At 34.8% G+C, this 12,285-nt stretch overlaps 1 protein-coding gene across 1 annotated transcript in view; it reads right to left on the minus strand.

The window, feature by feature from the left end:
• Positions 1 to 858: 858 nt before the first annotated feature.
• The window catches only part of LOC125659536 (sideroflexin-1-like), a 20,235-nt gene continuing 8,808 nt past the window's right edge, over positions 859 to 12,285 (minus strand). Inside the window, exons 5-11 of the mRNA XM_048891221.2 lie at positions 10,134 to 10,209; positions 9,133 to 9,218; positions 8,498 to 8,625; positions 6,328 to 6,377; positions 6,065 to 6,114; positions 2,550 to 2,597; positions 859 to 2,065 (exon numbers count right to left, since the gene is read on the minus strand). Coding sequence (XP_048747178.1) covers positions 1,969 to 2,065; positions 2,550 to 2,597; positions 6,065 to 6,114; positions 6,328 to 6,377; positions 8,498 to 8,625; positions 9,133 to 9,218; positions 10,134 to 10,209 — 535 coding nt within the window. The 3' untranslated portion in view covers positions 859 to 1,968. The remainder of the gene's footprint in view (positions 2,066 to 2,549; positions 2,598 to 6,064; positions 6,115 to 6,327; positions 6,378 to 8,497; positions 8,626 to 9,132; positions 9,219 to 10,133; positions 10,210 to 12,285) is intronic.

Below are 12,285 nucleotides of genomic sequence, written 5' to 3' on the forward strand. Positions count from 1 at the left end.
TTAAAGTCAAGAAGGCGCCAAAAATAAAGCAATGACTTGAGATATAACATCCAAGTTATAATTAATTTACATTCAATTTCGGCTTGAATAACTTTACAAAATAGTCCTCTTTTGCTCTCCGTAAGTGTTCATCATTTTCTAAAACTTTATAAAACGGAAATATTAAAAAGTTTCCATTGGCGCATAAATCGAAATGTTCACAGCAGGGTGTATTCCTGACGGACGGGTCCCGTATTTGTTGTTTGTGGACTCTCACATGGTCGGCTAGTTTGGTTCTGGTCTGTCCTATATGGAAGTACAAATCATGCAATATATTAAAATTTCAATTTACTCCACAAAACAATGGCCAAAGCGGGAAACATCATTGGACTTCACAGACAAATCCAGAAATGTAATATATTGCATGATTTGTACTTCCTACAGAGAAAACTATATAAGGCATCAGGATGTGATAAGATTTGAATCTCCACTGGAAAAGGATACTTTTAAAGTTCATTTGATCCCTTTTTAACTTTTATCCTTGTGGATCTCGAGAATATTTTTACACTCTATTGTGGCCTCATTCTGGTCCCAGGGGTCATGGTTTGAACAAAATTAAATTTATCCTGTAATAGGAAGCTTTTATTTTAAGCATTTTCTAAGCATCTCATACCATTTCCCATTTATCTCTCCTCAGTAAGAGTATGAACCATAATTCTCTTAAGCTAAGGTCACCTTGTGTCAAGTTTGCTTGAAACCCCAAAAAAAATTGAAAATGTGGAAAAGTTTACAATGACAGATGATGCACCAAATTTTGATCAGAAAAGTTTAATTGAGCAAATTGTGCCAACCATTAAAAATAATTTCACACCATATACATTATGTGCACAATATATGTTTTAATATTAAAACATTATTCTTAAAACATTGTTTATCACACAATAACCAGTGGTTAAATCCACAAAATTCACAGCAAATTTTCATAAGACCTAAGCAAAGATGATGCCCTGTAGTTGATTTAAATGAGGTGTATAAAACATTATAATGATGTTGAAATACAACTTCATATGTGTTTCTGGGAGACATTTAATGCCCCCATACTCTATTATGTAGGACAATTTTATGTTTTGTTGTTTTTCTAATGATCTTTTTCAAAGTTACAGGAGGTAAAATGAAAATGTGAAGGCTATAAATAAATGCAAAACGTGGTAAAATTCCAAAAACTATATATATATAAAAAACTTCCACATCCATTCCAGTCATTTGTGCAAAGCCACAAAAAAAAAACCCAACTCAAGTTCACTGAAATGCATCATTTCACTAAAAAACTTCCCAAGTTCAACAGTCTATCATACATTAAAACTATACCTTAAGTTATGGAGTATTTATTTGATGGTTGTATAATACTGAATGCTTGTGACCAGGCCTGTAAGAAATAAATATAACTTAAAAGAGTAGTTTTCTTTCATAAAATGACAAGTTGTTCATAATAATCAATTTATAAATAGTCTATAAAGGAAGCTGTAATTTTCTGTTGAAAATAAATTCCAGACAATAAGCTCTAAGACTTTTGTGATTGTAATTAAAGTCTTAGACTGAAAACTGTTGGAGGAGATAGAAACAGCCTGTCACTTTAGTCCCTGGGTATAAAAAGTTCCATACTGTCACTAGTCCCTGGGTATAAAAAGTTTCGTACATTTGCTTTATGATATTTCTTCTGAGTCTGTAATCCTTCATGTTGATATGTAGACTGAGGGCAGTTCTTTGTACTACACATTAGAAAGGTTGGAATTGCTTACATGTATGTGTAGGAATATACTTATAAGTACACTTACACATTTAGATGAAAAATTAAAAAATCAACAGTCCATTTTTCCAAAATGGATGAAAAGAGATCAACTCAATTTATTTTGAACTTTGGATATATTGAAAATAACCAGCTGGTCCCCTGAACTTCACTTTAAGTAGTAATAGTAGAATGTTGAATCCTCATAAACCCTTGTTGAAGTAAACTCTCTCTGGTGGGTTTGGCATGGCCTGAATTTTCTCCCGGACTTCTGTCTCTAAGTGACTAACAGCTAAGGAACTATAAAGAAATAAAAAATCAATATGATAAAGTCAAGATTTCATTACCATTACATTTATCAAAACACAGAAAGTTATGATTAGGGAATAGCTGCCTTGATTTAGGGGTATATGTGATCAGTAGATTAGGGTACATGGTAATTTGCATATTCCACAACTCCCAGCCTTGACGGGTCACAGGAAATGAAATTCACTACTTCCGTTTCCTTTATCTCTTAGATTTTAAATACCAAGAATCAAAAATTTCCAAAATTTTGGTAGATGATTCTAATTCATTATAATTAAGCAGGCAGTCTCTGGGCAATTGGACTACACATTTGAATTTAAAACTTGTAACTAAAGTCATCAAACTTTAATATCATCAATGAATGAAATATTATGAAAACCATATTATGATGAAACAATGTTAGAACATAAATGCCTCCTCCCCATACATAAAAAATATACAGAAAAGATGTATAAAAATGACAGTCTCAGAGCCTCACCTTTTCTGTGGGAACAATGCACAGCATAGGGGCGTTGCAAAAACTAAGCTGCAAAACAAAGAAAGGAATAGTAATAGTAGACATGAACAAGAGGCCCGTGGGCCACAACACTCACCTGAGTCATCTTCTCATAAATAAAGACTAAGAAGTTTGGGATATTGTAAAACTATAAACCCTACTAAGGCCCTGCATTTTGAACAAACCTTACATGCTGTATGGGCACTTATTTTAGCACAACTCTGTAGATTAATGACTACTTGGTACATTCATTACATACGGATGCTTACATGCTGTATGGGCACTTATTTTAGCACTACTCTGTAGATCAATGACTACTTGGTACATTCATTACATACTGATGCTTACATGCTGTATGGGCACTTATTTTAGCATTACTCTGTAGATTAATGACTACTTGGTACAATCAAGAAATAGTGCTATCAGTGTTGTATTAAATCTACACAATTTTTGTATTTGTTAATATATATATAGGTATTGAAACCAGTGGGGCTTAGCCCCTCCCCTTTTAGATCATATTGAAAATCAACACCAAATTTCGATCATTTCAACAAACAAGAGGCCCATGGGCCACATTGCTCACCTGAGTCACCTTGGCCCATATCTGAAGACTTTCCATATATAATTGCATGCAAAACCTTAGTCCCTATTGTGGCCCAAACCTACCTCTGGATGCCATGATTTTTACAAACTTGAATCTGCACTATGTAAGAGAGCTTTCATGTAAATGTCAACTTCTTTGGTTCAATGGTTCTTGAGAAGATAGTTTTAAAAGATTTTTCCTATATATTTGTATGCAAAACCTATACCCCCCCCCCCCACCCCCCAAGGCCATGATTTGAACAAACTTAAATCTGCACTATGTCAGGAAGCTTTTAAGTAAATGTCGGCTTTTCTGGCCCATTGGTTCTTGAGAGGGAAGATTTTTAAAGATTTTCTCTATTTATTCCCATGTAAAACTTTGATCCCATATTGTGACCCCAACCTACCCCCGGGGGCCATGATTTAAACAAACTTGAATATGCACTATGTCAGGAAATTTTCATGTAAATCTCAGCTCTTCTGACTCAGTAGTTCTTGAGAAGAAGATTTTTCCAATATATTTCTATGTAAAACTTTGATCCCCTATTGTGCTATTGTGGCCCCAACCTACCCCCAGGGAGCCATGATATGAACAAACTTGAATCTGCATTTTGTCATGAAGTTTTCATTTTTTTGTAAACTTTTCTGGCCTAGTGATTCTTTGGAAGAAGATTTTTAATGATTTTCCCAATATATTTCTATGTAAAACTTTGATCCCCAATTGTGACCCCAACCGACCCCGGGGACAAACTTGAACAAACTTGAATCTGCACTTTGTCAAGAAGCTTTCATGTAAATCTTAGCTTTTCTGACTTAGTGGTTCTTGAGAAGAAGATTTTTAATGTTTTTCCCAATATATTTCTATATAAAACTTTGATCCCCTATTGTCACCCCAACCTACCCCCGGAGGCCATGATTTGAACAAACTTGAATCTGCACTTTGTCAGGAAGCTATCATGTAAATCTTAGCTCTTCTGGTTCATTGGTTTTTGAGAAGAAGATTTTTAAAGATTTTCCCTATATATTTCTATGTAAAACTTTGATCCCCTACTGTGGTCCCATCCTACCCCCGGGGGCTATGATTTGAACAAACTTGAATCTGCATTATGTCAGAAAGCTTTCATGATACAGCTCCTCTGGCCCAGTGGTTCTTTTAAGAAGAAGATTTTTAAATGACCCTACCCTAATTTTGCATTTTTGTGATTATATCCCCTTTGAAAGGGGCATGGCCCTTCATTTGAACAAACTTGAAAGTCTTTCACCCAAGGATGCTTTGTGCCAAGTTTGGTTGAAATTGACCCAGTGGTTCTGGAGAAGATGAAAATGTGAAAAGTTTACAACGACACCAACAGACAACGGACAAATTTTGATCAGAAAAGCTCACTTGAGCTCAGGTGAGATGAAAGTCTTCCTTTACCTAGTGTTTAAAATACTATATTTTGAAAATTGGTTCATTCAGTTTATAATATGATACAAAATTGGCTTGTTGGGGCCTCCATCCCCTACTTCCTGATCAAAAGTTGGGACCTCCATCCCCTACTTCCTGACCAAAAGTTGGGGCCTCCACTCCCTACTTCCTGACCAAAAGGGAACTGCTGCTGAGGGCGATGCGCTATATACTTACAAGTCATATAATGGTAAGCAAAGTGTCAACTTGTGTGAAAATGGCCCTGTATGCAATTGATAATGGTGTAACTAATGTGAGAAGAAAATTCACCATGAGTGAAAGTAAAATAAGAAATCTGAGAATGAAGTTTATTTCTAAGAAGATAACAGACAACACACAGGCAGACTACAAATTTTGATTAGAAAAGTTTTCAGCTCAAGCCTCTCCAAAAGACTCCTGTAAATTTTCTGAATTTCATCGTGGGATCTATTATGTAGCTTCAACCAGTCTTTAGAATTTTTTAAGCAGGTGTCAAAAAGCTTTATAAGAAATATCAAAGTGGCAGGCCCTTGTATAGCACTCAAACTGCAACAACAAAAGTCGAATCATTTTTTAAGTGAGAAGATATGCCTCCATGTTTTTTTTACCTTGCTGCACTTCATCCATTATCAGATACGTGTATATAAATCAAAAACTTTTTCTAGAAATTCTTACGGCTAGAGGTGTTTGTAAAACATGCTCTTCCCCCAAAGCACTTTCCATGGGGTTCCAGGTTAGAATAGGTCCTCAGTAACCCTTGTTTGTCATAAGAGGCAATTAAATGAGGAGGTCCTTTGAATGAGACTGAAAAAACTGAGGCCCCATGTCACAGCAGGGGTGGTGCAATAAAAATCACCTCTGCTCAATGGCCGTAAGTGCCAAGCATATAGGCCTAAGTCTCCATATGAGTGAAAAATTCTCGAGGGACGTTAAACAATATACAATGAATCAATTTTTCAAAAGGGACGTTAAACAATATACAGTGAATAAATCCCACAAAGCACGACACTGAAGAATTAAACTGCATGGTGAAAACGAAAAAACCCAAATTTAATGAATGCATTGCTTTTCCAATACACAAGAAATGTGGGAGATACATAAAAACCAGTCTGGTGTGGTAGCAACCTTGACCTTTGTTACACTCACAGGCAATTATATCGTTCGGGTTCGAATTAACAATTAAAGTAACCCGTGGAGCGATGTAATCGCGTAATGGTTATACTGACCTACTAAGGAATATGGATTATCTGTGTATTGATATGTATCAGATTATCATAAGTATGAAATCCGAGAGGTAAATCGGTTTTTAGTAATCAGTCTTTAGTCTGGTCTGAAGTGAAAACAACACACTGAGAGAATCTAGATGCAGATCAGTAACAAAGTTAGACTATTTATGTCATACGTCTCTTGGTGAGACTCAAAAACTAAACATGTACATGTATGTGAGCTAATAAAACAGATTCGTAGAAGTGAAATAAAATATACTTACAAAAATCCCACTAGAAGAACCTGAACAGGTGCATTCAGCCACGGCATTCTCTGGGAAAAACATTAACAAAGAGCAATATAGTGGCATTCTCTGGGAGAAAACATTAATAAAGAACATTATAGTAAGACAAACTCTGGGAGAAAAACATTAATAAAGAACATTATAGCATTAATGGATCTCTCTGATGGATTAAAAAACTTCCAGATAATAATCTGCTTGACGTGTATCTATTCTTTCTGACAAAAACATGAAACATATCTTACCTTCATAAAACTTTTCTTATCCATTTGATTCATTATAAAGGGTGGAATCACTGAAATAATAAATCTGTTAATTAATTACTTGTGATTGGTATATATAAAGGGTGGAATCACTGAAATAATAAATCTGTTAATTAATTACATGTGATTGGTATATATAAACAGTGGAATCACTGAAATAATAAATCTGTTAATTAATTACATGTGACTGGTATGAATAAACAGCAGTGTCTGTCAAGACAATGCAAACCACAGCAGCTATAGATAAGGAAACTTGTCTAAATGATTATTGTCCTTACAGAAATTTAAAGGGACTGGTTCACGATTTTTGATAAAAAATATTTTTCACTCTTGATGTTAAAACATTTAAAATATAACCCATTTAATGTTGACAGCCAAAATTTTGACCTTCTGAATGCAAGAATAAAAGCAATATTTTAGCCTTAAATCTATGTTATGTAAACAAAGACTCGAGTCTTTTTATGTATACAAACAAGTGAAATATTCATTTTGTAATATAAAGCATCTTAATTTTGCGTAGTCACACATTTAAACTTTTAGATGATATATTTTACCCCCAAAATGCTTGAAAAGTGAAAGATATAATAAACTTAGATCAATATCTATTTCTTTTGAAAATTTCGTAAACAATAACATATCGCAATCTTTGTTTTCTAAAATTAGCTTCTGTGATAATGTACAACCTTAATTTTTATGTGAAATCTTTTAGACACATTACACAGTAGATTTTGATCATTAAAAGTGAAAAAGAAAATTTTGGGTCAGTCCCTTTAACTTTGTATGAAATATATACTGTAAACCCACTTTTATTCACGGTTACTTTATTTCGTGATTCACCTGTGGTAAACTGGTTCGTGGCGAGTAATTTTCGTGATCGAGTCTTTTTCGAGCCTATGACAGATATTCAAGGGCTGGTTTGCGAAGAGAAATATTCGTGAGGATGAGGTTCTTGCAAATCTCGCAAAATTTTCTTGCACGCGAATAAAAGTTGGATTACAGTATATATAATTAAAGGGACTGGTTCACGATTTTTGATAAAAATATTTTTCATTTTTGATGTTAAACATTAAAAATATAACCCATTTAATGTTGACAGCCAAAATTGTGACCTTCTGAATGCAAGAATAAAAGCAGTATTTTAGCCTTAAATCTGTGTTATGTAAACAAAGACTCGAGTCTTTTTATGTAAACAAACAAGTGAAATATTGATTTTGCAATATAATGCATCTTAATTTTGCATAGTCACAAATTTTAACTTTTACCTGACACATTTTATCCTAAAAATGCTTGAAATGTGAAAAGTATAACAAACTTAGATCAATATCCATTTCTTTTGAAAATTTTGTAAACAATAGCATACCGAAATCTTTGTTTACAAAACAAATAATAAATTCTCTAAAATGAGCTTCTGTGATAATATATAACCTTAATTTTCATGTGAAATATTTCAAACACAATAGACAGTAGATTTTCATCATTAAAAGTGAAAAACAAAATTTTGGGGAAAATCGTGAATCAGTCCCTTTAAGTCCTCCTGTAAAAGAAAATCTAGGCATTTGACTGGACGACAAGCCAGGAATATGAGGCAATGTACCCTGCCAAGAATAGATGGGATATAGAATGGCTTCGATAGATCTACATATATACTTTTAAAACTGCTTCGTACAACAAACATTATAAACATCGCTTGGCTGTAGGACATATTTGTTATATACATGAACGGCTCGGGAGAATATAAACTTTGGCAGGAAATGTGAGTCCACATACTCTGCCAAGAATCTAGATAACTAATAATACATCACATAGAGACATCAGCTTTTGTTGAATTGTAATGAATTTTTCCTTAGGCATGGTCTTACTGATGGGTTCCTTATCACCTACCAAGACATGACATCTCAATTTATAGTGCTGTTCAAACAAATTCTGTGAATACTTGATTTTCAAATATTCAAATGTGTAATATAACGAATAATACGTGTAAATGTTTAAATGTGTGATGGAGGATCACAGACAGCAATTCTGAGTGACAAACTGCATGAAAGTAATATTGATTACTTTCAATACAAAAACAGTAATCTAAAACTTTCTTTGGAAATCAGTGCAATGTCATTGACCCCAACCTTCTTCATCTGCAAATATAAGACAAACTTACTCATTCCTGGAGTTGCCATTAAAATTCTGGATACCACCACCTGAAATATGGCACTTCTGGCAGCCATCTTAGATTCTCCCAAACGGTTGCCATTTTCGTCAAATACTGGTATTCCATTCATAAGTTCTCTGTCAAAATGAAAGAAAATTTGATTGCAAGATTGAAATAAACTCTGATTTAAAGTACTTTCAGCAATTTGAACACAAGAAACGCATGGGGCCCAATGCTCAGCTGAACATACTTCCCATGCAAACCCCAACTCTAGCCTGTCATTGCCTTAGAGGGAAGGGGGGGGGGGGGGGGTTGTTGTCCATGGTATTTACAAGGAACAGCGTAGTGTGGTGCCATAAATGAATACATCATCTTAACATTTGTCACCATATATTTCATTAAAATCTTTCAATAGGAATTTTTTCTCTTCAAAAAAAGGCAAGATCATGGACCATCATTTTGAGTACGGTCATCTCAATACATGTTGGTATAGTTGAGTTTTATCTTTGGGATACATCATACATGTACAAAGTTTGACTCTTTCAATATCTAATTGTTCACAAAATTGAAGACTTTGAAATTAACCCATTCTACAAACAGATATCAGATGAAGTTACTCTTCCACAATCGACGTTTTTCATTACCTGCTTCTCATACTGGGGATATTGATACAGTTGGCTGCTGCCACTGCTGTGAATGGTACAAATCGACCAATCAGAGGAGGGAATTTCTACAAAAGGAAACAGAATATGTGTGACGCTGACACAGGGAACATTTCATTTGATAGGTCATTTCTACAACTGAATTAGTCATTCATAATTTAGATAAAATTAATGAAATAATCTGATTGGATCCAACATCAAACAGTATTATATAGATTTCGGTAGATTTCCAGTGGCGGATATTCAATAGGCTCTGAATCATAATTAACCTGGCATCATAAACAAGAGGCCGATGTCTTAATGGTCAATCGAATCTCACTCTGAAAAATGCATCTTTACAAACTCTGTGAAAAAGATTCTATCAGGGTTTTCGTCATCAAAAGCAAAGATCATTACCTCTAATTTTATAGCCTAGACAACAACCTATAAGTTTCAGATCGTTTAATTTTCATCCTCATCAAATAATTTTGGTTCAAGAACGTGACAATATCCCTTTTAACCAAAAAAACTCTCTAGTAACAGTCTGTGACTCTTCATCAGTGAGCTTGACCTTGACCAAAAATGACCTTACTTCAATGTATAGGCACAACAGGTCTTTGTGTCGATTATCAGCTTCTAAAGACTCCTCATTAAAGATTATTGCCAGAAAAACAGTTTATATATACCAGTGAACTAGATACTGCTAAAGGGCCGAGACTCACTACCTCGTCTATAAGCAACCTTTGTGCCAAGGAAGGACTTTGTATGTGTCTCGATTCTTTACAAAGGTGTGAGAAATTATCTCATTTTTTACCTACAGACCAAAAGTTACACCACAAGTTTCACAATATGGATAGAAGTCTCTATTATGAACTCAGTTCAAAAGATACACATTTTCTCTGTATGACCTACCTAGCCCTACCCTGGTACATTAATCCCTTACCCTGGAGCCATGAATTTCACTCTGGTGAGCTAATTACTGATGTTTGATGAGAGAAAATTACCTTAACCATGTTGTTGATAGTTAAGGCTGTTCCAACTGCTCCTGTGGTAGCTAAAGCATAGGACATACCTAGATGTCTGAAATACAAACGAAACAGTTTTAGGCTTTCTATAACTCTACAGGATACAGGAAATCTAGTATCTATTTTACTGGTCTGTTGAATTTGCAAACATAGTTTGTTTCTATGATTTTCTTGCATAAAATTAAATTCTTCCCAATACTTAAAAAGTCCAAATAGAACAAACATGAATACTGCACAAGAACGCTTGCATATCAACTTGACATATAAAATCATGGTGGTTCTCGTGAAGACATTTAAAGAATATTCCCATATAATCCTATGCAAAATTTTTAAACCTCTCTTGTGGTCCAGGCAGTCATGGTGAATATAAACTTTAATCCCCACCACATGATGATGCTTCCATAGTGATCTGACACACTGTTCCTTGGTGGTTCTGAAGAAGATGATTTAAACCCCTCTTGTATCCCCACCATGACACTAGGTGTAATTGCATTTAAATCTACACTAAAGATTATGCCTTTTTTAAATCAGTTTTAGCCCTGCACCTCAGGGACCTCAAGATTAGTACTATTGTTGCCCTTACCCTAAAGATCCAAAATACCAAATTTGGTAAACAGTGGGTCTTAACAGTCACCTGAGTATCACGGAATTAATTTAGATTACAGATGTTGACGGAATTTCACTGAAATCATCTGTTGGTGAAGTGCCACAAATTTTGACCTATAGCACTCCAAGTCATAGCAGGAATAGTTTTTTATCATGCCTATACCTACCATGACATAGAACCTCCACTTTATAAGGTCATATCCAAAAGACCATCGACTTCTAATGCTGTACACTCGGTGAGGGAACAATCACTATTTCTATTGATTTTTTGCTCCTAACGTCGGGCACTCGATGAAGGAATAATCACTATTTCTATTGATTCTAATGCCGGGCACTCGGTGAGGGAATAATCCCTATTTCTCGTGATTTATTGATTTTTGCTTCTAATGTTAGGCACTTGGTGAAGGAATAATCACTATTTCTATTGATTTATTGATTTTTGCTTCTAATGCTGGACACTCAGTGAAGGAACAATCACTATTTCTATTGATTTTTGCTCCTAACGTCGGGCACTCGATGAAGGAATAATCACTATTTCTATTGATTTATTGATTTTTGCTTCTAATGCCGGGCTGAGGAACAGTTGCTACCTATTGTATATGTCTTAGAATTTAATGAAGCTGATGGGATCTAAAATCAAACCCAGGGTCTTACAATCTACCTCACCAACACTAAAAAAAGCATGTTTAAACTCTGACAGTTGAAGTGGGCAAAGGAAACTGTAAAACTGATAAAAACTAGAGATTGTTTTTATGAAAAACAAATGTCTCCCTAGCTCCCCAAATTGGAAGTGCTCCAAATGAAACCTCCTCCCTTTAATGTACTGCGTGGTATGGAGGAGAAAGCATGAGCAGAAACATAGATATTATGAACTCCGATAAACCACATAGAAGTATTCACAAAATATTTTACACCCTCCACCTCTCAGATCCACTATAACAACAATTGAATCCTCCTGTCCCTGCAATATGCACATCTGCAAATGGCAATGAAGTATCATACAAAATTACAAGTCTATCGGATAAGCCATATAGGAGAAGCATTCACAAGCTATTTTACATCCTTCACCCCTCTTAGATCAACTATAACTTTAAGGAAATTAATTGGATCCTCCTGTCCCAACAATATGCACATCTATAAATGGCAATAAAGCATATTGTACAATTTAGTTTCAAATCTATCCGATAACCCATATAGGAGGAGAAGTGTTCACAAACTATTTTACATCCTCCACCCCTCTTAGATCCACTATAACTTTAAGGAAAATGATTGCAATGAAGCACTGTACAAAGTCTCAAATCTATCCGATAAGCCATAAAGGAGGAGAAGTGTTCACAATAATGAACTTCACTGCCAGGAGCAGAAAAATTCCAAAGTACTGTTACTGTTATCCTATACAATACACCAAACCTGGTAAAAATTAGCCCTGTGGTGGAAAAAGTTGAAAAGTTCAAATGATTATGCAATACAGATAATGCCAAACAAAAGCAGATCACAAATACCCAGGTGACCTAAAAATATGAAA

This window comes from Ostrea edulis, chromosome 9 (genome assembly GCF_947568905.1).
Source record: "Ostrea edulis chromosome 9, xbOstEdul1.1, whole genome shotgun sequence".
Lineage (NCBI taxonomy): Eukaryota > Metazoa > Mollusca > Bivalvia > Ostreida > Ostreidae > Ostrea > Ostrea edulis.